Source organism: Antechinus flavipes, chromosome 2 (assembly GCF_016432865.1).
Source record: "Antechinus flavipes isolate AdamAnt ecotype Samford, QLD, Australia chromosome 2, AdamAnt_v2, whole genome shotgun sequence".
Taxonomy (NCBI): Eukaryota; Metazoa; Chordata; class Mammalia; order Dasyuromorphia; family Dasyuridae; genus Antechinus; species Antechinus flavipes.
The window spans coordinates 58,655,422-58,679,652 of record NC_067399.1 but is presented as its reverse complement, the minus strand read 5'-3'; the positions used below and the strand labels follow the sequence as shown (position 1 = coordinate 58,679,652).

The 24,231-nt window shown below is 40.2% G+C and overlaps 1 protein-coding gene across 3 annotated transcripts in view; it reads right to left on the bottom strand.

Annotated features, from left to right (window-relative positions):
- Positions 1 to 7,963: 7,963 nt before the first annotated feature.
- MBTPS1 (membrane bound transcription factor peptidase, site 1) overlaps positions 7,964 to 24,231 on the bottom strand; it is a 63,453-nt gene continuing 47,185 nt past the window's right edge. For 2 of the 3 annotated variants that reach the window (XM_051974930.1, XM_051974931.1), the window contains exons 18-23: positions 22,227 to 22,304; positions 19,125 to 19,265; positions 17,018 to 17,149; positions 16,078 to 16,204; positions 9,612 to 9,742; positions 7,964 to 8,860 (exon numbers count right to left, since the gene is read on the bottom strand). In XM_051974930.1, coding sequence (XP_051830890.1) covers positions 8,664 to 8,860; positions 9,612 to 9,742; positions 16,078 to 16,204; positions 17,018 to 17,149; positions 19,125 to 19,265; positions 22,227 to 22,304 — 806 coding nt within the window. In that variant the 3' untranslated portion in view covers positions 7,964 to 8,663. Of the gene's footprint in view, positions 8,861 to 9,611; positions 9,743 to 10,307; positions 10,413 to 16,077; positions 16,205 to 17,017; positions 17,150 to 19,124; positions 19,266 to 22,226; positions 22,305 to 24,231 lie in introns of those variants that run through there. The other variant, XR_007950279.1, reaches the window with a different exon arrangement.

Here is a 24,231-nt window from a genome sequence, read left to right as displayed (position 1 = left end):
CTAACCCTTCTTTCCCTCTTACCCCCATCCCCAGTATTAAACTTGTGAGCACCACTTGCTTCTCACATACCTCCCTTTTTAGTATCCCTCCCACTTTAGAATTCCTCCCCCATCTTACTCCTTTTCCTCACAATTTTTGTATTCCCTTCCACTTAGCTTACTCCTTCCCTTTTCACTTTTCCCCTCCCACTTTTCAATAAGGTGGGAAACGTTTCACCATAAATCAAATATGTTTAATATTTTTCTCTTTAAGCCAATTCTGAAAGCAGTTAAGATACACACTATGTTCATCCCTCTCCATTCTTTCTCTCAGATGTAATAGGTTTCCTTTGCCTCTTCATGAGATGTAGTACCCCCACTTTACCCTTTTCCAAGTACAATTTCCTTTCTACCTCTAGTTTCTAGAACAAAGTATACATGTGTTCTTTATGTATCTTTATAGCAGAAATATAGATCCCAAGATTTCTTTTTACCTTTTTAAGTTTCTCTTGATTTTTATATTTATAGATCAAACTTTTTGTTTAGTTCCAGGTTTTTCATCAAAAATAGATGAAATTCACTTATTTTGTTGAATGTCCATCTTCTTCCCTGGAAAAAGATGTTCATTTTGGCTGGGTAAGTTATTTTTGTCTGCATACCAAGTTCCTTAGCCTTTCAGAATATCATATTCCAGGCCCTTCATTCATTTAAGCAGTGGATGCTGCTAGATCCTGAGTAATCCTTATTGTGGCTCCTTTATATTTGAAATGATTTTTCCTAGCAGCTTGCAGTGTTTTTTCCTTTGTCTAATAGTTCTGGCATTTGACCACCACATTTCTTGGTGTTTTGATTTTAGGATCCCTTTCAGTAGGTGATCAATGAATTCTTTCCATTTCTATTTCACCCTCTGTTTCTATAACATCTGGGCAGTTCTCTTTGATAATTTCCTGGAAAATAGTGTCCAGGCTCTCTTTTTCATCATATTTTCCAAGAAGTCCAATAATTCTCAGATTATCTCTTCTAGATCTATTTTCCAGGTCTGTTGTTTTCCCAAGAAGGTATTTGATATTTTTTTTTCCATTGTTTCTTTTTTTGGTTTTGTTTGATTCTTGGTTTCTCCTCGAGTAATTCATTTCCATTTGTTTGATTCAGATTTTTAATGAGTTAGTTTCTTCACTCACTTTTTAAATATATTTTTCTAATTGTACAATTGAATTTTAAGTGAGTTGTTTTGTTCTATGGAATTTTTTTCCATTTCGCCAATTTTATTTTTTAGAGAACTATTTTCTTTTTCCAACTCACTAATTCTGTTTTTCAAGGATTTGATTTCTTTATCCACTCTATCATTAAATGAGTGGGATGACTTATCAAGACCCTCTTGCCAAGCTTCCCTTTCCTTTTCCCATTTTTCTTCTAGCTCTCTTGTGAGAACCTTTTTAATTTCTTCTATGAGAGTCTTGTGCGTTGAGGATCAGATCATATCCCCCTTTGAGGATTCATTTGGAGACAGTCTGTTTTTAGTCTCCATGGGGTTTAAAGTCTGCTATCTATCCATATAGAAACTATCAAAGTTAGAGTCCATTTTAATTTTTTGCTCATTTTGTCAAAGAAGAATCAAAGAAAACAAACTAACAAGAAAAACAAATGCAATCTGCTTTTTTTTTTTTGGGGGGGGAGGGAGGTTGGTGCTGAGTGGTCTTACCGAGCTTCCTCTACAGACTGCAGGGGGCAGCAACGAGGCACTAGCAGGACAGCAATGGCTGCGTTGCGTCTGTGCTCTGAGACTCTGAGAGTGTGCTGAGACACTGTGGGTGGGTATGGTCAGGTTCCAAGAGACTCTAGCTTTTTGGGGTTATAGTCTTCACCCCCTGTGTTTTTAGCTTCTCTTGCTTGTCCACTGGCTTGCTGCCAGGGCAAAGTAGTCAACACTGTAGTAAAGCTCTCCTCGAAGAAATGACCGAGATCACACCCCACCCCTCTCCAGTCTGCTCAGCTGTGAGCTGCCTGCCCTCAGTCTGCACCCAATCTAACTATCGTCACCCACAAGCAAAAACAGACCTTTTCTGGAGAATTTCAAGGGCATCTTCTCTTGGTTATTATATGTGGTTTTTTTTTTTTTTTTTTTTTTTCAGTCAAACATTAATTCCGAGGCCGGTCATGAGATAAATTATTCTGAGAGAAAAGATGGAGCTTAAGTAGATGTGTTTGTCCTCTCCGCCATCTTGGCTGGAAGTCCCTTCATTTGTTTTTAACACATAGTAGGTCACATATTGAAAATTAATTGGAAATTAAATAATCTAATCTTAAAGAATGAATAGATACAAATCATAGAAACAATAATTTCATTAAAGAGACGACAACAATGAGACAACACACCAAAATTTATGAGAGGTAGCCAAATCAGTATTTAAGGGAAACTTTATTTCTCTACATTCTTCTCAATAAAATGCGTGGAAAATGGAGGGGGGAAAAAAAGCAACAAATAAAAAAAGTGGGAAAAGATCAAATTAAAAATTTCCAATTGAGTTACCAAATTGGAAATCCTGAAAATCAAAGTGAGATTAATAAGATTGAAAGTAAAAAAGAAAAAAAAGAAAAAATCCCACTATTGAGCTAATAAGTAAGAGGTGGTTTTATGAAAAAAAAAAAATTAGACAGATAAGCCATTGGTTAATATGCTATAAAAAAAGAAAGAGATCCAAATACCCAGTATTAAAAATGAAAAGGATGAAATCACCATCAATGATGAAGAAATTAAAGCAATCATTAGGAAATATTTTGCTCACTTATATGCAAATAAATCTGACAATCTGAGAGAAATGTTATGAATGAATATTCATTGTGAGTGAATATTTATGAAAATATAAATTATCTAGATTAACAGATCAGGAAATAGAATGCCTACATAACGTCATCTTAGAAAAAGAAACCGAATGAGTCATTAATGAACTTCCTAGGAAAAAATCCCCAGGGCTAGATGGATTCACAAGTGAATTCTACCAGACATTTAAAAAACAATGAATTTCAAAACAATATAAACTATTCGGAAAAAAGCAAAAATAGCTGAGTAGGGAGACCTATCAAACTTCTCTTATGACACAAATATGGCGCTGATAGCTAAATCAGGAGGAACAAAAAGAGAGAAAGAAAATTATAGAACAATTTCCCTAATGAATATTAATATGAAACTTTTAAACTAGCAAGGTAGATTATAGCAATCTATCATTAGGATTATATACTATGACTAGATGGGATTTATTTATTACAGGAATGCAGGTTGGTTCAATATTAGGAAAATTAATACATAACTGACTATACTAAAAACCAAACCAACAGAAATCACATCATTATCTCAATAGAGACTGAAAGTTTTTGACAAAATACAGCACTTATTCTTATTAAAAACTACAGCACATAGAAATAAAGGGAGTATTCCTTAAAATGATAAGCAGTATCTATCTAAAACCAATAGTAAGCACTATCTTTAATGGGGATAAGCTAAAAGCTTTCCAAATAAGGGGTGAAGGATGCCCAGTATTATCCCTGCCTTTCAATATACTACTATTAATGTTAGCTACAGCAGTAAGAAAGTGAAATCAAAGGAATTAAAGTAAGCAATGAGGAAACAAAACTATCACTCTTTGCAGATGATACAATGGTATAGAGAACCCTAGAGAATCAATGAAAAAAAAATCACTTGAAATAATTAACAACTTCAGCAAAATTGTAGAATATAAGTTAGACCTGCAGAAATCATCTTCATATAACCAATAAAGTCTAGCAACAAGAAATAGAGAAATTCTATATGTAAAATAACTATAAACAATATAAAATACCTGGCAATCTTCCTGCCAAGACAAACCCAGGAAACATATAAATACAATTACAAAACTTTTTATACAAATAAAGTCAGATCTAAAAAAACTGGAAAAATATCAATTGTTCATGTCAATATGATAAAAATGACAATTATGCTTAAACAAATTTATTTATTTATTCAGTGTCATACCATCAAAACTATCTAGTAATAGCTAAGAAATAAAATGGTAGATCAGTGGAATAAATTTGATATCCAATACATAATAGTTGATGACCATAGTTACCTAGTATTTGATAAACTCAAAAACTCCAGCTTTGAGAATAAGGTCAAAATGGGTGCATAATTTGTATCCCAAAAGATTATAAAGTTTGTATCCCAAAGATCATAAGAAAAAAATAGAAAAGGACCTATATATGTAAAAATTCTTACAAAAATCCAAAGCTCTATGCACTGCAATACCTATTAGTCTTCACTTGAGTCATGTAGCCTTAGGATAAGTTTTTTGAAATTTTCACTTGCTCCTCTGGTAGTCTGGAGCAGCCATTATGCACCAGAAAACAATTTACCTTTAATTTTGAATTTATTTTTTGATTGAAAAAGTTATTCCATGGGATTCTGTACATGGACACGTGTGGCAAGTCAGATTTTAGAAATGTGTCTAACTTTTGAAGGTTCTGTCCCCTCCTCCAAGACAACCTTTTGAGGGTATTATGATCAAACAACCAAAGATCTTCAGCAACCTGCAAACTTGCTTTCAGGGGAGCAGAATAAACCCCCTATTGGCTGGGTTCAATCTTGAGCTATCAAAAGCACTTCCACCACTCATATTCTACTCTTTTACTTCTTAGTTCTGTTATCTTCAACCTGACTCTATTCTCATTCTTTGGATAATTTTTTTTTTTTTTTGCTTCTCCTAACTCAGCCCACAGTGTGAGAAAACACAGGAACCTCAAGTGTGTGTGTCACAAAGGAAAGGTTGGGAAACTCTGGGAGAATGGAAGAAGTCACCATCCTCAGGCTTCTAGTAACTGGTTAACAAGAATTCTCTGATTTTTAAAGGCATTTTTTTTTCTCCTGCTTCCAACAAACTGTCTGGAAATCAAAATTCTAGAGCCAAGTTCTAAAGGAAGTACATAAAATTTTAGGCAAAAAAAGATGTGATGTCCACCTTTATTCATTGTGCAAGTCTGTAGGAAATTGTGCCCACTGGAAATAGATGGCTTATGGGCTTAATAGCTCTCACAGTCCAGAGTCTAGGGGAAAGCAGCCTTCTTCATATAGAACAAAAGTTAGTTTTGACAGGTGAGATCGAAATATATGATTTCTTCTTTTTTTGTTCAAAATATCAGACTCGCCCCTGGAAAACTGAGTGGAACTAAGCTTATAAGTCCAGAGAGAGGGGGAAAAAAATTACTAACTTCTCTTCTCAAATCCAGGGGAAAAAAGGTCTTAAAAGGGACTTAAAATGCTATATCAGATGCAACTTCCCTCCCATCTATCCCAGGTATACAGAGAGGAGACATTGTGAGTGAGTTTCAACAAGGAGATCCACATATAATTAGGACCTAATCATAACAAGATCATGGAATAAATAATAGTTTCCCATTTGTATAGGTAGAACTTTATTTATTTTAGAATGTATGCTACCATTTGATTTATTTTGAAAACTTTGTCACCTGGGAAGAGCTGGGTCAGGTCATCACTTGTTTACCTTTGCCACTGATGGGAAAATCAGTATCCTGGGGCAAAGCTTATAGAGTCTTGAGTTTGGGCCAGCAAGAGATCTATGAAATCATCACTCTATTATTTACTACAATTTGACCTCATAAGTCAAAGGAAGAGATGAGATTAAATAATTTCTGAGGTTCTTTCTTGATGGCGAAAAGATGGAGAAATAGAATGTTTTGCCCCAAGACTACACAGTTAGTTAATAAATGGCCCACACTCCCAAGTCAGATCTGGCTCAGTTTAACAGCAAATCTAACACCTTGGGCTCCCACAGAGTACTCAGAAAACTAATGGATCAAAGCTGACCTGAGACATGAATATCCAAGCAAAATTTTACACATCATTGTGAGATGTCCATGACGGGCTAGGATTACCCACAAGTAAGACACTTAAAAAGGATCATCAATAACAATTTAAACATTTTGCAAATCAAGACATTTAACTGTTTTCTCTAAAACTGTTTCCTACTGAATCATGAGGGAATAAAAAGGAAAGTAAGTTTACCTTTAGTTAGAAAATGAAATCATTTTGACAATTTGCATCTTCCTATAGTATCTTTAGTCAATAGCATCATTAATCATTCTCCTATTAAAGAAAAAAAGTGGGTAAGACCAGCATTTAGAATCTAAGACTTAGAAGGGACTTTAAGAAAAACTAGAGAAAACAAATAGCTGTTTATTGACTGAGATTCAGCCCAATGTTCTGATTTTACGGAAGAGGACAGGAGATGGGATGGGACTTGTTACCTATGCAGTGAGTGACAATCCTGGAGCTCAAACCTAGGTCTCTCGACTACCACACTGACATCTATTACTATCAGGGCTCTTACTATGGGGTGATTAGGCTTCTACAGAAACACTAACCTGTTTCCCACCAACACAGACAATCATGTGTATAAGGAAAGGTGAAACATTTGTTTCATACGATGAGTGTCTCCTGAAGGTCTGGGCAGTAGTCATCATTTTCCCTAACCACAAGGAAACAGTCTGGGTCTCTGCAGTCAGAGCTCTTGCCTCAATCTTAGAGACAGCGTCTTGCGGGGTATGGAACTTTATTCTTTGACCCAAATCAACCTGACCCTCTTCAGACTGTGGGCTTACCAGTCCTCACAGTCCACACTCCGGGGATTACCCAGTCCATCTCTGCACTCTGACAATGAGAATGAGTATCAAGTCAGAGACGAGAGACCTTTTTAAAATCCAACAGGGCAGGTAGGCTGTTACGTGGACAGTGAATTCTGGAGCTGGATCTAGGCCCCCTGTGAGCCTCTTTCTTCATCTGCAAAATGCCCTAATTCTAATTTCATAGGTTTGTTGTGAGGAAAGGAACTGGACCCACTGGCTGGCCAAAGCTTTGCTCATTAACTTGCCCTCATCTTACTAATTGGTCTCCCCATGATTCAGAAGGGTCTTAGTACCTGACCTTCCTGAGTCAGGGTTGCCCAAGCCCTCTCCTTACTCTCCTTACTCAGGGCTTAATTGATGTCAAGTCAACACTCCTGGCTGGACCTTCAAGACAGAACACATTCAGCTGTTCTAAATCAAAATGGCCAATGAGGGCTTTGATCTTCCCATTTCATACCATTTCTGCAACTTGTCATAAAGGAACATGTCCTTGTGGTCAGTTACAGGCCCGGAGCATCTAGAACTGGAAGAAACCTTAAGAGTATCCAGTGCAGCCCTGCCATCTGATGGGGAACTGAGGCAGACAGAAAGGGAATGGACTCCCCAAGCTCAATCGCCTCCCTACTAGTTAATGGCAAAGCCAGGACTGGGGCCCTCGGTCTCTTGACACCCTGGTCCGGTGTATTGTAGGACTTACACCTTCCCAAATGTTAAACGCGGGACTCTCCAGCAGTGGGGCTCTTCAAACCCCTCATTGACACTGGTGGCCCGTCTGCCCTAACCACTGCCTCCTGAGCATCCCTACGCCTTTACACATGGAAGCATCACGCACACAGGTACACACGCACAGAGAGATTCAGGTCCCTCTGGAGCCAGCTATGGCCCTGGACAGGAGAAGGGGCTAGAGACATGGATGGGTCCGGTCTGGCTCTACGACTCCTGAAGCCACAGCCACAGCTGAGCGGGGAGAGCCGCTGCGTGACAAGCCACCTGAATATCCCTGTTTCAGGCCCCTGCCGCTTTACTCCTCCCATCACCTTCCCAAGCTTTCTAGTCCCTGTGACCCATCCTCATAGAGAATCCTATGCGGCCATTAGTTTGGGTCCCTCCTTTCTCTCCCTTGTCTTCTCAGATAGGAAGGCAGATAAGTGGTCAGCTGAGATAGGAAAAAACAAATTAATTATTCATTTGGTGAAAAGCTGAGGGGGAAGATTCATTGGGAGCAAGAGTTAGAAAGGCTGCTTCAGAATTCTGCTCAGCTAGCTGTCTGTAAAGCAGATGGTGGGGGTGGAAAAGGAGGCTCGAGGCAATGTTTTCAGCTTCTTATAGATAATGCATATTTATTGAAAATTTCCTTCACCAACAATGGTGAAATCAAGATCCAAAATTACAAAAAATCATGGCAGTTGGTATTTATAAAAATAAAGTGAAGGTCTATGTCTCACAGATTTGTGCTAGTTTCCTTCCAGTCTCAGTCTGTCCCTTTTGCATCATAAAGATGGATGGAGCTTATTACTCCTCATGATATAATATTTTAAAAATTGCATTCCATTGCCAAAAAATAGTTTTGTTTCCAAATACCGAAAAGTTCCTAAAGTGACTTTTTCCAACAATAAATATAGAAAATAGCCTTTAACAAACATCTCCATTTGGTCAGGATTTTTTTTTTGTCTATTTCAAAAGTCTCTTTTTCCTCTCAAGTTAAAAACAGCCAACAGCCTTCTGAAAGTCTTCAAGTCTTTGGCGTGGTACATCCAGCTGCTCTTCCACGGAGCTTCTCTGCATAGCCATCTGGAGGAGTCCATTCTGCCAGGGGCCAAGGGCAACGAGATGGTGTTTCATGAGAGTTGAGTCTCCTCCACCACATGCGGGCCAGGCCCATTTGGGATGGGCAACATTTAATGAAAAAATGAGATCACTTTTAGACAGCTGCCATCACCAAGAGCCATCTGATGTCCCCTCAGGCCATTCCAGAGGGCCCTCTTTGGCGATAGGGGTCAGCTACCTGGACATCACACTGAAGGGGTCTTTGGTGGATGGATCTGCTGCATCAGCTGAGGGCGCTTGACTCTTGGCTTCCTTCTCTTGGGTCTGCTTTTAGCTTTGTTGATTTGCACCACAAAGAAAGCCAGAACTACCATGGCACCCAGGAAGGCAAACATCGGAATTGTCTGTCCCACGTCCTGATTATAACGGCCGGGCATTATCCCTGAAGAACACAGGTTACATTAACAGGACAATAAAGGGCACACACATTGGGACACTTTGTTTCTTTGACACTCTCACACAATTAACTTAGTAAAGGTTCATTTTAATGCCTGGATTACATCCTGAACATGCATGACAGCAACAGAGAATGATTCAAAGAAATTCTGGCTTCTCCCCAGCTGTAGTTTCATTGCTGGAGGAGGAGTCACATGTGTCAGGAGGCACCCTTCTGGCTCACCAAAGCTCTTCACACTAAGGGGAGACCCCTGAGCCCTGCTGGCTCAGACCCATGTCAAAGATCTGGGACCCCTTCTCCTCAGTGTCTCCTGCTCCGCAGTTCCCTTCCCCCATCCCCAGCCATAGTGTAGCACTTGGAACGGTTGAAGAGAATCCTTGAATGGTTCCAAGGAGTGGGTCTAGATAGGAAGTGGACTTCTCTCCTTAGAGCTGCAAACCTATATTTCAGACCTGTAGTTCCAGGTTCTTCTGAACTCCTAGGACTTGGGGCTCCAGGCCTCTCTGGGGAGAGCTTACTGTAAAATAGCACTTTTACCACTGATCTCGAACCTTCACTTTAGGAAAACTGAGGCAGGGGCAAGGCTCTACTTGCCAAAGGCAGAATCTGTCCTACACAATAAAATGAAAGTCCACTTTCAAACTGAATCAAGAACTTCTCAAGGAAGAGAGAAGTTGTTCTTTTTTTTGGTCATCACTTGCTATTCTAAACTATTCTAAACACTTAAAAGACTTACCTCCTGGAATGTCCCAGGCCCCACTTTCTCCAGGAGACAAAGGTCTAACTTGGGGCCGATTGGTTCGAAAGCTGGGTAAAGCCATTTTGTCTAGGTCAATCGACAGTAACTTTTGATGTTTCCAGAGATTACTGAGGAAAACAATTTACAAAACAAGAAGCATTTAGTTGGCTCAGGAAATTTTAGCCAAAATCTCAGTCACTGTGAACATAAATTTGATCCAGCTAGTTCCCATCCTAATAGCAACCTCCCATATCTACAGATCACTTTCCTCATAATACTCTAAAGGAGGCAGTAGAACTTACCAGAGGAGAAAACGGATGCTCCAAGATGGGGAGCAGTCTGCCTGAGGATACACCGCCAGGCAGGGTCAGAACACAAGAGCTCTGAACTCTAGGTTCCTAGCACCTTTTCTGCCCATGCCCCAGGATAATGTTAATGCTCCCTGGAGATCTCCTCCCATTGCCAGGACCCTCATTTATCGCTTCTTATCTCTTTGATCTCCAGCCTCCAGCTGCCAACCTTCTGGGGATCTCTCCTACCTCTAAAATAAGATACAGCCCCCCCCCCCCAATACACACACACACACAAAACTTATTTAGCTTTCTTGAAAGCTCAGTGCTATCTCCCACTGAATGTCCCTGTTGCTATTGCCCTCTTCCAAAATTACTATGTGAAAACTTTGTGCCTAGTTACCTGTGTGCATAAAATGCAAGCTTCTTGAGGAAGGGGGGGAAGAGGCTCTTTCATGCTAGTCTTTGTACCTCCAAGGTCTACTGCACAGTAGGGCCTTAGAAAAGCCTGGATGTATGAATTGAAAAAGTGTTGAAAGTTTCTGATCCAATGCAGTTTTAACACTCAAAGACTGGACAAAGAACTGGGGTCTAAGCAGCAGGACTGTGTAAGCCCAGCTAATTATACGACCTTTCTTAGCATCTAAAAACAGGGCTCATGTCATTGTAGAACTTGTACTTGAGAAATGATCTCCACCAAAACCTTCCTCTTCTAATGAGGAAAGGGAGTGATCACTGTTGAGGCATTCTGACTCAAAGGGGCAAGACAGTAAAAGATGGAGGGTCCACAAAGTACAGGGCAGGGCCTAAGGCAGAAGGAGAGAAGACAAATGGAAAAGCTACAGATCACACAATCCAAAGTGGGGAAAAATAAGACAAACAGGACAGACAAGCCTCTTTTTTTCCTGGGGTTTACTTGTTACTGATTTGCATCTGAGATACAAAGTTCAGGTTGTCTGTCACTTTTACCCTGGTTCTAAATGAAAATGAAAAGGTTTGGCCAATTAAGATAGAGGACAACCTAAAACCAGGCAAACCTGTACGCCCATATAAACAGAACACAAGCCAAGACAGAGGAACTCCTTGGGTTGCTAAGGAGGAGAATGCTTCAACATGCTATCAAGCATTAGAAACCCTTTCTAGTTTAGGGAACTAGGTTGTGCAGGGCCTGGAACAGAGCTGGTATTTGATAAAAAAAAAAAAAAAATTTTTTTTGATGACTATTTCAGCTCTAATCAACTTGAATTTTAAAGGTCCAATTTTGTTAAATTTGGAATTGGTTATGGGATATTTATATGAAATAATCCATGTAATTGGTTACAAATTAAAATGCTTGAAATTCTGATTAGCTTACATTCTGGAATTCATTTATTTAGTAATGCTATTTGTAGGCAAAGAAATCTTCCACGGTGGATTCAGTTATTAGTACAGGTTCTCCTAATAACCTGACGGGCTGACATCAGACCACACATCATGAAGAAAGGTGGCAAATGTAGAGCTGAAGCTAACCTGTCAGAGTTTTAAAATATGGTCACACAAAATACTAGGTTAGGAAATATTATAAAAATAAAGCATTTGGTTCTTGTGAATAATAATGCAAAACATGACCGATTTCACTGAGGACAATTAAGGAAGTGCAGCAGTGATGCAATGGAAAGGGAAATGGACCTGCAGTCAGAAACGCAGTTCTATACCACGTCTTAGCTGTGTTACCAGGGGAATAGCATCTTGAATGTCTGACCAAGGCAGGGTACAATGAGATGATCTAATCTTGGAAACGAGTCTTCTCTTAATGCTGATGGCATTTACTCTTTTGGCTGACACGAAGCAACACTGCTACTTCCTTCTCAACTAGCAGACCATTAAAATTTCCAGAATTTTTCTATAAGAAAAATCATCACGTCCTATTTCCTTTCTCCTTCATTTAACCAGTGGGTTTTTTAAAATGGACTCTTATTAGAATCAGTCCAAGCCTTGTCTAGATCTTTTTAGATCCTTTATCTTCCAATCTGCTGGCTATTACCGTTCCATATTGTGTCATGTCCACATTTGATAAGCACACCACCTCTGCTGCTTTCATTCAAATACTGATAAAATGTCTTATGACAATGGATCAAACACAGATCTCTTTAAGTTTTTTCCACCAGAGACCTTGACACTGAGTCAACATAACTATTCTTTGGTTTTGTGGCCATTCAATTAGCTCTCAATTCACCTAATTGCACTGTTGTCTAGCTCACATCCCAGAACTTTTCCACAAGAAAAGCATGAAAGGACTTTGCCAAGTGCTCTGCTAAAGCTCAATGGCTGCTGAATCTACTAATCTAATAATCCTCTTGTCAACTGGGGATATTGCTCTACCTATCTCAAAAGGCTCTCATAAGGTTCCAATAAGAAATATGGTGTATAAAAAACCCTGCACAGTAACCTAAGTTTTTACTTTTGTTGTTAACAAAGGACTGACAACTTATAAGAAAGTCTTTTTTGAAAACCATTTATAAGAAAGTGATTTTTCTGGTTCTCTTACTTCACTGAGCCCTAAAAGAAATGCAAGGTATTTCTGGGCTGGGCCAGCTGGCCTGAGAATAGATGTCCACACTAATTACAACGTAACGTACAACTGAGTGGTAGTCAGAAAGATTACTGGAGATCTGCATTCAAATCTTTGCTCCATACTTATTTTTTATGTGACCATGACAGTCTGAGGACTTCAAATGAAATTGTAGCAATTATCATCCTTGGCAAGGTGAGTCAATGGTTGCTGAATTATTATTCTGATTCATGGAATCATCAGAAAGATCCAGGTTCTTAAATCTCAACTCATATCTTCATCAGTGTGATCCTGAACCTCAGTGAGTATGTGCCTCAGTTTCCTTATCTGTAAAGTCAGGGGGTTGAACCTGTTGGTCCCTAAGGCCTCTTCTACCTTTTTGGTCATGTAACTGAAATCCATCTGAAAACTAGCAATACTGCATGGATTTTCTGGAACCTGGGTACTAGATTGGAGTGGTCTGACTGCAGATGCTGGCCCATTTTTAGCTTGATCATGCCGGACCTTTAGTAGGTTTGAATGCTACTAGAATGGATTACCGTGAAGGCAGAGGTGGTGGCTTACCAAATACGGACCTGACATGATGTGAAGGTAGAGCCAATGCCTTGAAAAGCAAAGGAGCCAAAAAAAGATCTCAACAGGAGTTGGACTAATTCTAATAAGAATTCATTTAAAAACCTACAGGTGAAATAAAGGAGGAGGGGAAAATAAAATGGCTTTACAATTGCTCTTATAGAAAAGTTCTGGAAATTTTAATGATTTATGAGTTTAGAAGGAAGTAGCAGTATTGCTTCATGTAGACCATGTGGGAAGGCCTCATACTCCAGAATCAGCTCTGGAAAGACCCTTACATCCCTTTATTTCACAGGAGAAAGGGCATCCAGGAAGGAAAGCAGCAGCACAAAACCTTGAATTTGGATCCCAAGACCAGAGCTGTCTCCACTACACCATAAGGTCTTTTGGTTCAGGTTTTAAATGAATGAGACAAGGGCTAGGACAGAGAGGAAAATGAGAATATGCGACAGGATAGGATATTGAACTGGAAATGAAAAGCACCAAGTTATGAAAACTTTGGCAAGAGAACAGCTGTTCTGAGGGTAATGTGATTTTCAAATTTTTACAAATATCTGCTATCAAAAGTACCCTAACTAAAGATTTAAATCACTGAGGAGCAAAGTGTGGATTCCTGAATGGAGACCACGGGGCTGCTGAGATGACGTCCCCAAAAGACAGCAGAAAGATCCTCCGCGGTCAGCTACAGTAAGGCTATAAAACCATGATCTGGGTTTAAAGCAACTCCTGGGCCCAGAGGACCACGCCGCCCCGCTCCTTGGCCGCCAGCTGGCTTCTCTTTCAAGGCCGCCACCAGGGAAGAACAAGCAGCAGGGACCTGTGCAGAAGGCAGGAGAGCTGACAGCGCCGAGGCAGGTCTGAGGCACGGCTGTGAAGCCGGCGGGCCAGCCTCACTCCTTGCCAGCCACGCTTCTCTTGAGCACTCTCTGAGGCTGGCTAAAGGCACAGTTCCTTCCCCGAGTCACTCCTGGGGGATCTGGACCACTTGGGCATCACAAGGCCCCCACCCAAGGGCCAGGGATAGTCTGTGGGTACCGTGAGCCCCAGTTACCTGTGTTCATCTTCTAAGTCATTGGGAGCCCTATTAGGTTGAAATGGCCAAGGTACCCAGGTAGGAAGTGGCCCTTCCAAGGAGGTTGGGCTAAGGATAAAGGAAGAAGAGACAGAAGTTGTGAGGGGGGCAAGCTGGAGAGGAAAAGGCAAAGACAGAGAAGGGAAGAGGCCTTAGGGAGCAGCCCCGGTGCACCTTCCAAGCAGGACAGCAGGCCTGAAATGCCTTGTGCCCAGGGCGAGGAGAAGCAGGACCAACTCAAGCCGGCTTTCCAAAAGATGGGCGCGTGTGCTAGTGTGTGCACGTACAGAACAGTCGGCTATACTGGAACAATGTGCATCCCAATCACTTCTAAAATTGTTCCCCCAGCTTTGTAATGACACACTCAAAGGCCCAGGGCAGTGCTCAGGGCCCGGCAGGGGCCGGTTTCCAAGAGGGAGCCACGGGCTCAGCCCAGGCCCAGTAACTTGAAGCACAAAGGCAAAAGCTTTCTTTCACTTGTGGCCAGGCCTTCCCCGACCCCAGGACATCTGTACCTGTGCCCTCCTCCCAGCTACTCCCCAAGCTCTGCTCCAACACAGCTCTATTTACTGTATCTGGAAGAACTTATTTTGGATTTTAAGTATTAATACACTACCTTTCAAACTCAATTGTCTTTTCTATCAAATCCACAAGATAACATTCTTCTAATCTCAATTAATATTTGGCAACTTTTACATGTATTCCATCTCCCCCCACCCCCTTGCTGAATATTCAAAATGTGCATCTAACTGTGAAGAAGAGAGCCAGGGCAGAGCTCAGGGTCTGACCCACAAAATGGAGCCAAGGCCCGGAGCAGTTTCCACATCTATAAATGAGACAAGATGGTCTCTAGTTGTCCAACCTTAAAGCCAATGATCTAACATGCTGATGGACATTGCTGCTCACATGTGGTTTAACAAAGTGTTTTGTGTTTTCTTAAACTTCAGTCTACCAAAGGAATACGACTTCAAAATGGAAGCAGGCAGCGTTGTTAAAGGGATGCTAACTGAATCACAAGTTTTAAAACATGCTGTAACTAAATTTTTTAAAAACTCTACATTATGCCAAAAAAAAAAAAAAAAAGCAAGATACAATTTATCTTGTGATTTTAAGTTTTTTTTCTTTTTTATTATAAATTTAAAGTATCAATAAACAAGAAAGCTTCAATAAACACACAAAAAAAAATTTAACTTTTGCTCGATACCCCGTTAGCTTTTTCTGCTGTGCATTAAAGTTAGTAATATAGCAACACAACTTCACTGCTTGCTTGTGCCCCCTCTGAACTTTTTTTCTGCTAAGAGATCTAATTTAGAGGGTCAATATCAGGACACTGACTTAAGTGAATCATGACAAGATATAATCAGAAACTAAGACTACTAGAGAATGAATAAATGGGAATGTCTAAAATCCTTCCCACAGCTACCAATTCTTAAATTTTACCAAATTTCTTTCTTGCTCAAGAGTTTTAAATGACTATTACCTGTAAAATAAACTGCTCTGGTCCCTTTTACAATCTGTCTCCAACCATCTTTCTGGTTCCACATTAGCACCAAATCTCCTCCCTGCTTGGCTCATTCCAGGGCATTTTCTGTCCCCTTTACATAACGTCCTCTCTTGTATGCTTATGCCTCTGCTAGAGCTTTCTGCCAACCCCTTCTGTCCCTGGACCTCACATTCACTCCTTCATTTCACTTTTAATAATTCCTGGTTTCTGTCCATGATTTGTCTTAAATGTTCCTCTTTAAACAAGAGGTCCTTCCTTACCTTTTCCCTAAAATGGAAATGATTTTGTATTATTTGGCTCATGGTTTGTCTTTACTACTCGGCATGTTCATGCTGCCATCATGATCCAAATAGAACGTATATGGTCTTTAAGAGCTTTTGTCTGCCTAGCAGAATGAAGCAAAAAGGAAGAATTTTAAATATCTGGAACAAACTCCAAAAAGTGAAGTGAAGTTCAATGGAAGAAACACGTACCTGGGGGCCGTTTCATTTAGAGGCTGGGGTTTGGCCCAAGACAGGTGAGGGCAGGCAGGAAGAGCTCGAGGTTTTGGATCTCCTAAATGGGCCTCAAGTACTTTTGAATAACGATGCAGATGGTTTCCTGTGGGACGCACACATGTGTATACACACACATACACATACACACACAATTATTGCTATTAAAATGGAAAGGCAAAAATATTTTCCCAGTTTTAAAAATCTGTATATTATTTCTACCATGTTTAACATATATTAGCCTACTTGCCATCTAGGGGAAGACATTGGGGAAAGCAGGGGGGAGGGAGGGAAGAGGAGGAGGGGAAGACTGGAACACAAGGTTTTGCAAAGGCCAATGTTGAAGAATTGTTCACACATATGTTTTGAAAAATAAAAAGCTTTAATTAAAAAAAATCTGTATATTGATGTAGCAGATACTATCATAACCAGGAAGCCTGTAGAACCTTCAAGAATATGGGCAGTTCTTTATGAAAAAAGATTGATTTACATGGTTAGAGCAGAATGAGCCCACAAACTACCACAATTATTAGTGTTGTTTCTATGGCCTTGCTGCGTACATTACCCTTTTTGTGAGTAAACATTTGCTAAGAACTATAGATACTCATCATGATAGGTAGTTGTCTTTAAGAGGTTTCACAGTCCGGGTGATTTTCCCATAGTTCTTTGATTAATTACCATACTAATAAAAATTGTAAATTAAGAAAATTCACGAAGTACCTTTGAAACAAATGATGGCAAACAAATTCAGTCTGTTCAAATTTTTAGGCATTTACAAATAAGCCTTGTTGAATACTATGGAATCAGGTGGATCAACTATCAGATCAGCTTCATAAACTGGTCAAAATATTCACTGTGGAATCTCCAGTTAAATCTAATCCAATTATCTTTCTTCCAGAAGCCACATGAATTCACTCACCTTCCATTCTTTCTGGAAGAGCAGAACCTACTCCACTTGGAGGGCGATGCCTATTTTCAGAGTGGCTGAGACTTGGAGATATCACTCCAAAAGAAGTAAACTGAAGGAGAGAATCCAGAAGCCAAAAGCAATCTGTGGGTTAACAGTAAGAATTATGAGAACTGTTAAGAAAGGGGTTAGGCAAAAAAAAAAAAATATGAAGACTATTAAAAATATTAGAAATATGGGGATAAGAGGGAAAAATGCTGAGGAATATATCAAAACCTAATCTCTGCTTTCCTGATTGGAAATAATAAACCACAGAAAAGGTGATCTGGACAAACAAAAACAATTCAAACACAAATGATGTAAATATCAAAGCATACAAGACCAATGATACCCAAACATAGACATAAATACAAGTACTAGATGTTCATTTTAATGAAAAGTCATTTGTGGACCACTGATGCACAGACACAAAGAACTATCTGAAGATTAGTTTTTGGGTGCCATTCCAAAGTGAATTTTGCCTTTACCACCTTTTCAGGTGACAATAACCTTTTTATTTAGAGACTATTTACTGTGACTAAAATACACATTTGGAAACAGGGAATATGACAAGTCAAATCCAAGTTGTGAGAAGAAAATATTCATCAGCCTCTTGGAAATTTGTCCCAAGCTACTATTATCAGCATGCTTTTGCACTGTGACTACTTTAACATCCATCTGCCTTCTTTCTTCATTCTGTTTGACTTTTTAAAATTCTAATTACAGGACATGCAAGGGAAAATGTTTGGGAAAAATTACTGATTCTCTCTAGATAGAAGCCCCTGTGAGGTCTTTTCCTATGTATTGCCAGCTAGTCTAAAGTTCTACGACAGAAAAGGGTCTTTAAAAACCCTTGTTTTAATCAGACAAGTTTAATTTCTCTAGAAAGTAAAGAAGCTCTGCTGTAACTGTGTCTATAATTACTACTTCCATCCATTCCTCTTTTTATCTGTTCATCTCCAAGAACTGTGAATAACAAATTGACTTTGACCTCAAGTATGTCAGAGAAATAGGGAAACAGACCACCAATGCTTTTCTTTTCTTAAAGAGCACTTGTGATCATGTGCTCACAGGATTCAAGAGGGCCCAAAATGAGCTTGTAAAAGCTGAAACTGGAAAGCCAAGCACAATCTTCTCAGGCATCTAAATTTTTTAGAAATTCTTTCAGGGGATCTCAATTTCTGAAGAAAAACTGCAGAAATAAGAAATTAATCTTTTAATCCAAGTGTCACTTTAACTCTCACTTCTGATTTTTAAAACAGTCTAATCTCTTTAGAGATTCCTATTCATGTCAAACATATTCAATCACATTAAGACTGCTACTATGCCAGGGGTGAGACAGAGCTTTTATTTATGCTTCATAATACAAGTCAAAAAGGAAGTTATTTTTTCCTTTGGATGCTTTCTGTTTAATGTTGAGAATGTTTACCTTGATACATACAAGGCTTCTGCACCTGTAAAACTATTTTTGGACAGGGACAAAAATGAGCATAGTGTAAATCTCTTTTCTGGTGACCACGAGTAAACCAAAAGACTTGGATTTTAATATTTATATAGTAATAGAGAGCAATTTTCTCACAACTCTATGCAGTGGTCAGCAGGGCAAACATGACCATCACTTTCTACAGAGATGTTAATGATCTGCCTCAAAGCCACAAAGTGTCCCAGTTCCCATTTTGAACATGTCCCATGCCTCCTGGATCCCACTTCAAGACAGCTGCCTGCCCAGTACTCTGCCTATCACACAAGATGCCACGGCACAGGGGCCACCCTATCTCCCTGGGCTATATGAGAACAGAAAATGCCTACAGAATAAGAGGCAAAATGAGTCTATCCCCGGCCTCCTGAGGGCAGCTTCTCCAGGCCTTTTGGACCAGGGGAGTGGGAGTCTGTAGGCCACGCCACCAAAGGACCACTCTTCCCTGAGGGATGTCAGAGATAATATGGGGTGTGGAGGTCCAAGATGGTCCCTAAGGAGTCAGGGGCAGGTTCGCCAGGCTCCCTCTGGGGGGAGGTTCCACCTGGACACCAAAGTTACTAAATTCCAGTGTCTTTTCAGGGACAATAAGGCAGCTCTCACCCTTTTGTCGATGACTATCATCCAAGCAGTTAGAGTCTCCATATAGAACTATGCGACCTCCACTCTCTGAAGGGATCTGATAAAGTCCCAAAATAGGGACATTTTCAACAACTGCTGTCTCTTGCTTTAAAACCTCCAGACCTGAGGCAATAAGGAAAAAACAGTAATTTAGCAGAGTCAAAAAAAGCAAAAAATAAAGACAGTGAGGATGTTAACAAGCATTTTTGTAAGGAAATGAATTCTTTTGTAATTGCTACTTGTCACTTAAGAGCTCATTCATATTGGGAATGTCACAGAAGAATCTGACACACAAACAGAAGTGCTGAACTGAATCTTAGCAAAAAAAGTTAGTGCCTCCAGGAACAAGGAATTTTAAGTTTATACTTCTTTTCCCTTAAACTGATGGTGGAGATTTGGTTCCTAACTAAGACTCACCTACTTTTGCTGGTTAAAAAGACCTTAATATTGTCATTTTGCGTGCTGCCAATGGAGTTATTAGTAGCAATTTAAAATTGCTAGTAAAATTATAACCCAATCTAAAAAAATACTGCCACCCACCATAAATCTGGACACCACCTCACAGGGTACCTAAGTCTAAAATTCACTTGTTGATTGCCTGCTGAGCCTGGGGCTGAGGGAGAGGCAACATTCAGATGGGGCACAGGCCCTGCTACCTGTGACCTGCCCGCCTAGGATGCACTATCCATCTTGGCAATCCAACAGGAGCAAATGTTCCTGTTCTATTAACCCATCAAAAAGGAGGGCACTCATCCCCCAATGACACAGCTTATGAGGGGCCCAGGCCCACAAAGGCTAAGCCTCAGGAATGTCTGTAACCCACAGTCTATTCTACATTTTAAGCACCTCTCCTTGTAGCCGTTCAGCTCAAGTGGGGTTGGGGCGAGGGAGGACACACTTGCCTCACCACACTCCTCGGTACTCGCTCCCCTCCCCTCCACTGCCACATCCCTCACATGCACCCCAGCCTCCCTCGGGCCTTTTTCAGGGTCTCCTTGTCTTCCACACAGCTGCCAAGCTCCAAATCACCTTCATCAGCACTTCATTACCCACAGAACCAAATGCAGAGTCTCTGGGCATTTAGAGGCTTCGTAATGAGTATTCTCTTCCTCCCTTCCCAACCCCCTTACACATCCCTGCCTGCCACATGCTCCACTCCATGGGCCTACCATGCTGGATCATACTTGCTGTTCCTTACATGGGATGTATCATCTCCCATTTCTATAACTTTGTGACTCTTCCTTAAATGTGGAATATTCTCTTACTTCATCTTCCCTTCTCAGAATCCTTTCTTTCCTTCAAAACTCTACTCAAGCTATATTTTCTTCTACCAAAAATATTTAAATGTGTATATAACCCTGATTGCAGATGTCTCCTCTGAAAAAAGTAAATTATTTGAGTGCAGGATTGTTTCATTTTTATCTTTGCAGCCTCATTTATGCAGAGAACACAGCAGGCACTTAATAAATGCAGACAGAAGCTATTGTTTTTCTATCTTGAAGTGACTATCATTGACAGCAAGATGATAGGTTTTAAGTCCAAAGCCTTTTCATTATTATTAACAATTTAAGTAAGCACTTGCATGTTGTGAGAAATAATTCACTTGAACCCCTACTCTGTTCCAATCAGTACTAATCAATTTGACAGTATCATATCAGAGTTGTGAGCTGCAGATTTTAAATTCACTTGCTTAACTCTAAGAAGTTAACTAAAAGCCCTCCAACCTTGTTTTGTCTTGTGATAGTGATCAAAAACAGACTCCCATTCTTTTTAAGATTTTCTTGATCATATTAAGGTTCCTTACTATCTGAAGTAAAGAACTCACTACTCCTAACCTGTAAGATGCTTGCAAGAAAGATGGGGTCAGAGGCAGCTAGTTGGTGCAATGGATAGAACACCAGCCCTGAAGTCAGGAGGACCTGAGTTCAAATGTAGCCTCAGACACTTAACACTTCCTAACTGTGTGACCCTGGGCAAGTCACTTAACCCCAATTGCCTCAGAAAAAAAAAAAAAAGAAAAGAAAAAGAAAAAGAAAAATGCCTGGGATCAGGCATTGGGAGAGAATACAGCAAGCACCTAATAAATACTTGCTGTTTTTTTATTTTCTCTGGAAGAGGAATTAGTTACTGTTTTTGTGTCTTGAAAAGTGACTACCATTAACAGTAAGATGTCAGATTTTCATCATTACTAGCAATTTAAGTAAAACATCTGAAACAGAGAGATAGAGTCTTATTCAACAGCCATGAGACTGGTATCACTGGCTTGAAGAGAAGGTGCTCAGTAGAGGGGTGGCATTATCACCAATCTGTGGTCTGTCTGACTGCAGGATAGAGCAGAGTAGGGAAAGACTTGAGGCAGACTGCCCCAGCAACAGGCTTGGCAGCAGGGCCGGCCTGGGCTGACGAGGGCTGCATTGGGGTGGCCCTGCCTGTCAACCCTTAGGTGCTTGGGCCTTTTCCTCTACTCTGCCTCCCAAGAGATCAGCCAGTCTTCCCATCTGTGTGGAGCTGAACCCTTCTGTGTGTTTCCTTTTGTTAGAACACAAGCCCCTGGAGCACAGAGATGATCCTGCTCACATTAAGCAAAGTCCACACAAGAAGCACTTAACAATGCTTTCCCACAAGAGCCCAACAAGAGCTCCCCATCACAAGGTCAGAGATTTGAAGCATGAAAAGATCCCATTTCACACATGAGGAAACTGAGGCCCGGAGCAATTGTGAGATTCATCCCGCAGGTAAAGATTGTCAAAGCAGGATTCACACACAGCCCAAATCCCAATGCCAGGCCTTTCTCTACTGAACCACACCTCCTCTCTTTATCCCTCATATCCTCTAAGTGTTCGAAACCACGCTGATTCTGTGTCTGAGGTGATCATACAATATTTGGGATGTACTGGCTTATTCTCCATATATTTTCAGATGCAAGCTTCAGGAAGAGAAGGACAAGGAGGAATTCCTTGCAGCATGTAGCCCAGGACACTGCACCTCACTCACATCCATTGTAGGGGCTTAAAAATAATTGGTGAATGGATGAAAGAATGAAGAAGTGAATGCATATAAAAAACAATGAACAGCATCCTCTACCTTGGTCCTTGAAGGTCTGTGTGATCACAATGCCATCTTCTGGGAACTTGGCAATACTGCACCCTGATGCATAATACACTGAAAAACAATTGATAGATTTTTGAAAGAACATCATAAATGACTGTTTTTTAAACAAATAATTAATCCAATTAGAGACCAAAAGGGACCAGAAACCAAAATGTCATCATTTCAATAACTAATATGAAACATAAAAAAGTAAAAGAATTTTAAAGTTTTACATAATTAAAAGTATAAATTATACCGTTATTGTGTGTTATCTACTTTTTGGAAAATCTTATATAATAATTTCTTAAATAATATTATTAAATTATAATTATTAAAATATTACTAATTTTAAAATAATTATTAAAATATTTTTAAAAAGCAAATAAAATTATAGTGATTATTTCATTTATCTCAGAATTTATGTGCAATTCCCCCCCTCCAAAAAAAAATTATCCATTAATATATCTAATGAGTGAGAAATGTAAATTACTTTATAGAGGTACAACATCTAAGAAAGAATGTCTTCTCAATTTCATACAGGTCTTCCCCAGTAACCACAGAGTCCCCAAAACTCTGTTCTGGCCCTCTTCTCTCCTCTCTCAGATTTCACTTGGTGATCTCATCAGCTCTCATGGATCCTTTGATCACCTCTGTGTAGACTCTGTGTCTAGGTTTCTCTCTCTCCTGACTTCCAGGCTCACATCTCTAACAGGATGTTTCATAAACACCTGAAACTCAACATGGCCAAAACAGAATTCATCCTCCTTTTCCCCAAACCCTCTCCTCTGTCCCTATTCTTGCTGCAGGAATCATCATGGTGCCAATCACCCAGGCTTAAAAACTGGGCATTACTCTCTACTCTTACCTCTCTTTCCCCATATTCAGTCAATTTTACCTTAAAACCACCCCTAATTTAGAGCTCCTTCTCTCCTCTGATACTGCTACCCCACTTGGTGCAAGACCTCATCACCTCACAGCTGGAATCCGGCTAAAGCCTAAGGCCAATGGGCTGAAGCTTCCCCCACTCCAGGCTATGCTCCCCATAGCAACCCAAGTGATCTTCTAAAAGCATAGGTCTGATCATGTCCCTCTTTCCTTCTCATCTTCCATTAACATTATGTCCAGAATCCAAAATAAAAATCCTATTTGGCTTGGAAAGTCCTTGATAACTGACTCTTTTATCTTCGCAGTATTCTTTCAGCTTGTTTCTCTCCAGGTACCCCACAATCAGTGAATGATTCTTCCATCTCATTTCTCTCCAGGTACTCCACAATCAGTGACTGATTCTTCCACCTTGTTTCTCTCCAGGAACTCCACAATGCAGTGACTGATTCTTCCATCTTGTTTCTCTCCAGGTACTCCACAATCAGTGACTGATTCTTCCACCTTGTTTCTCTCCAGGTAGTCCATAATGCAGTGACTGATTCTTCCATCTTGTTTCTCTCCAGGTACTCCACAATCAGTGACTGATTCTTCCACCTTGTTTCTCTCCAGGTACTCCACAATCAGTGACTGATTCTTCCACCTTGTTTCTCTCCAGGAACTCCACAATGCAGTGACTGATTCTTCCATCTTATTTCTCTCCAGGTACTCCACAATCAGTGACTGATTCTTCCACCTTGTTTCTCTCCAGGTACTACTCCACAATGCAGTGACTGATTCTTCCACCTTGTTTCTCTCCAGGAACTCCACAATCAGTGACTGATTCTTCCACCTTGTTTCTCTCCAGTAACTCCACAATGCAGTCACCCTGGCCTCTCTGCTGTTCCTTGGATAAGATATTCCCAACTTTGAGAATTTCCTCTGACTTTTTTTCCTACCTCCACTTCATGGCCTTCCTGCCTCTGAGGTTTCCAAGCAAGCCAATCAACAACACTATACTAAATGTTCAGAACACAAAAAGAGGTAAAAACAGCCCCTGTCCTCAAGGAGCTCAAAATTTAATGGAGGAAACAATGAATATGTACAAATAAGAAAGGATAAACGACAAACAGCAAAT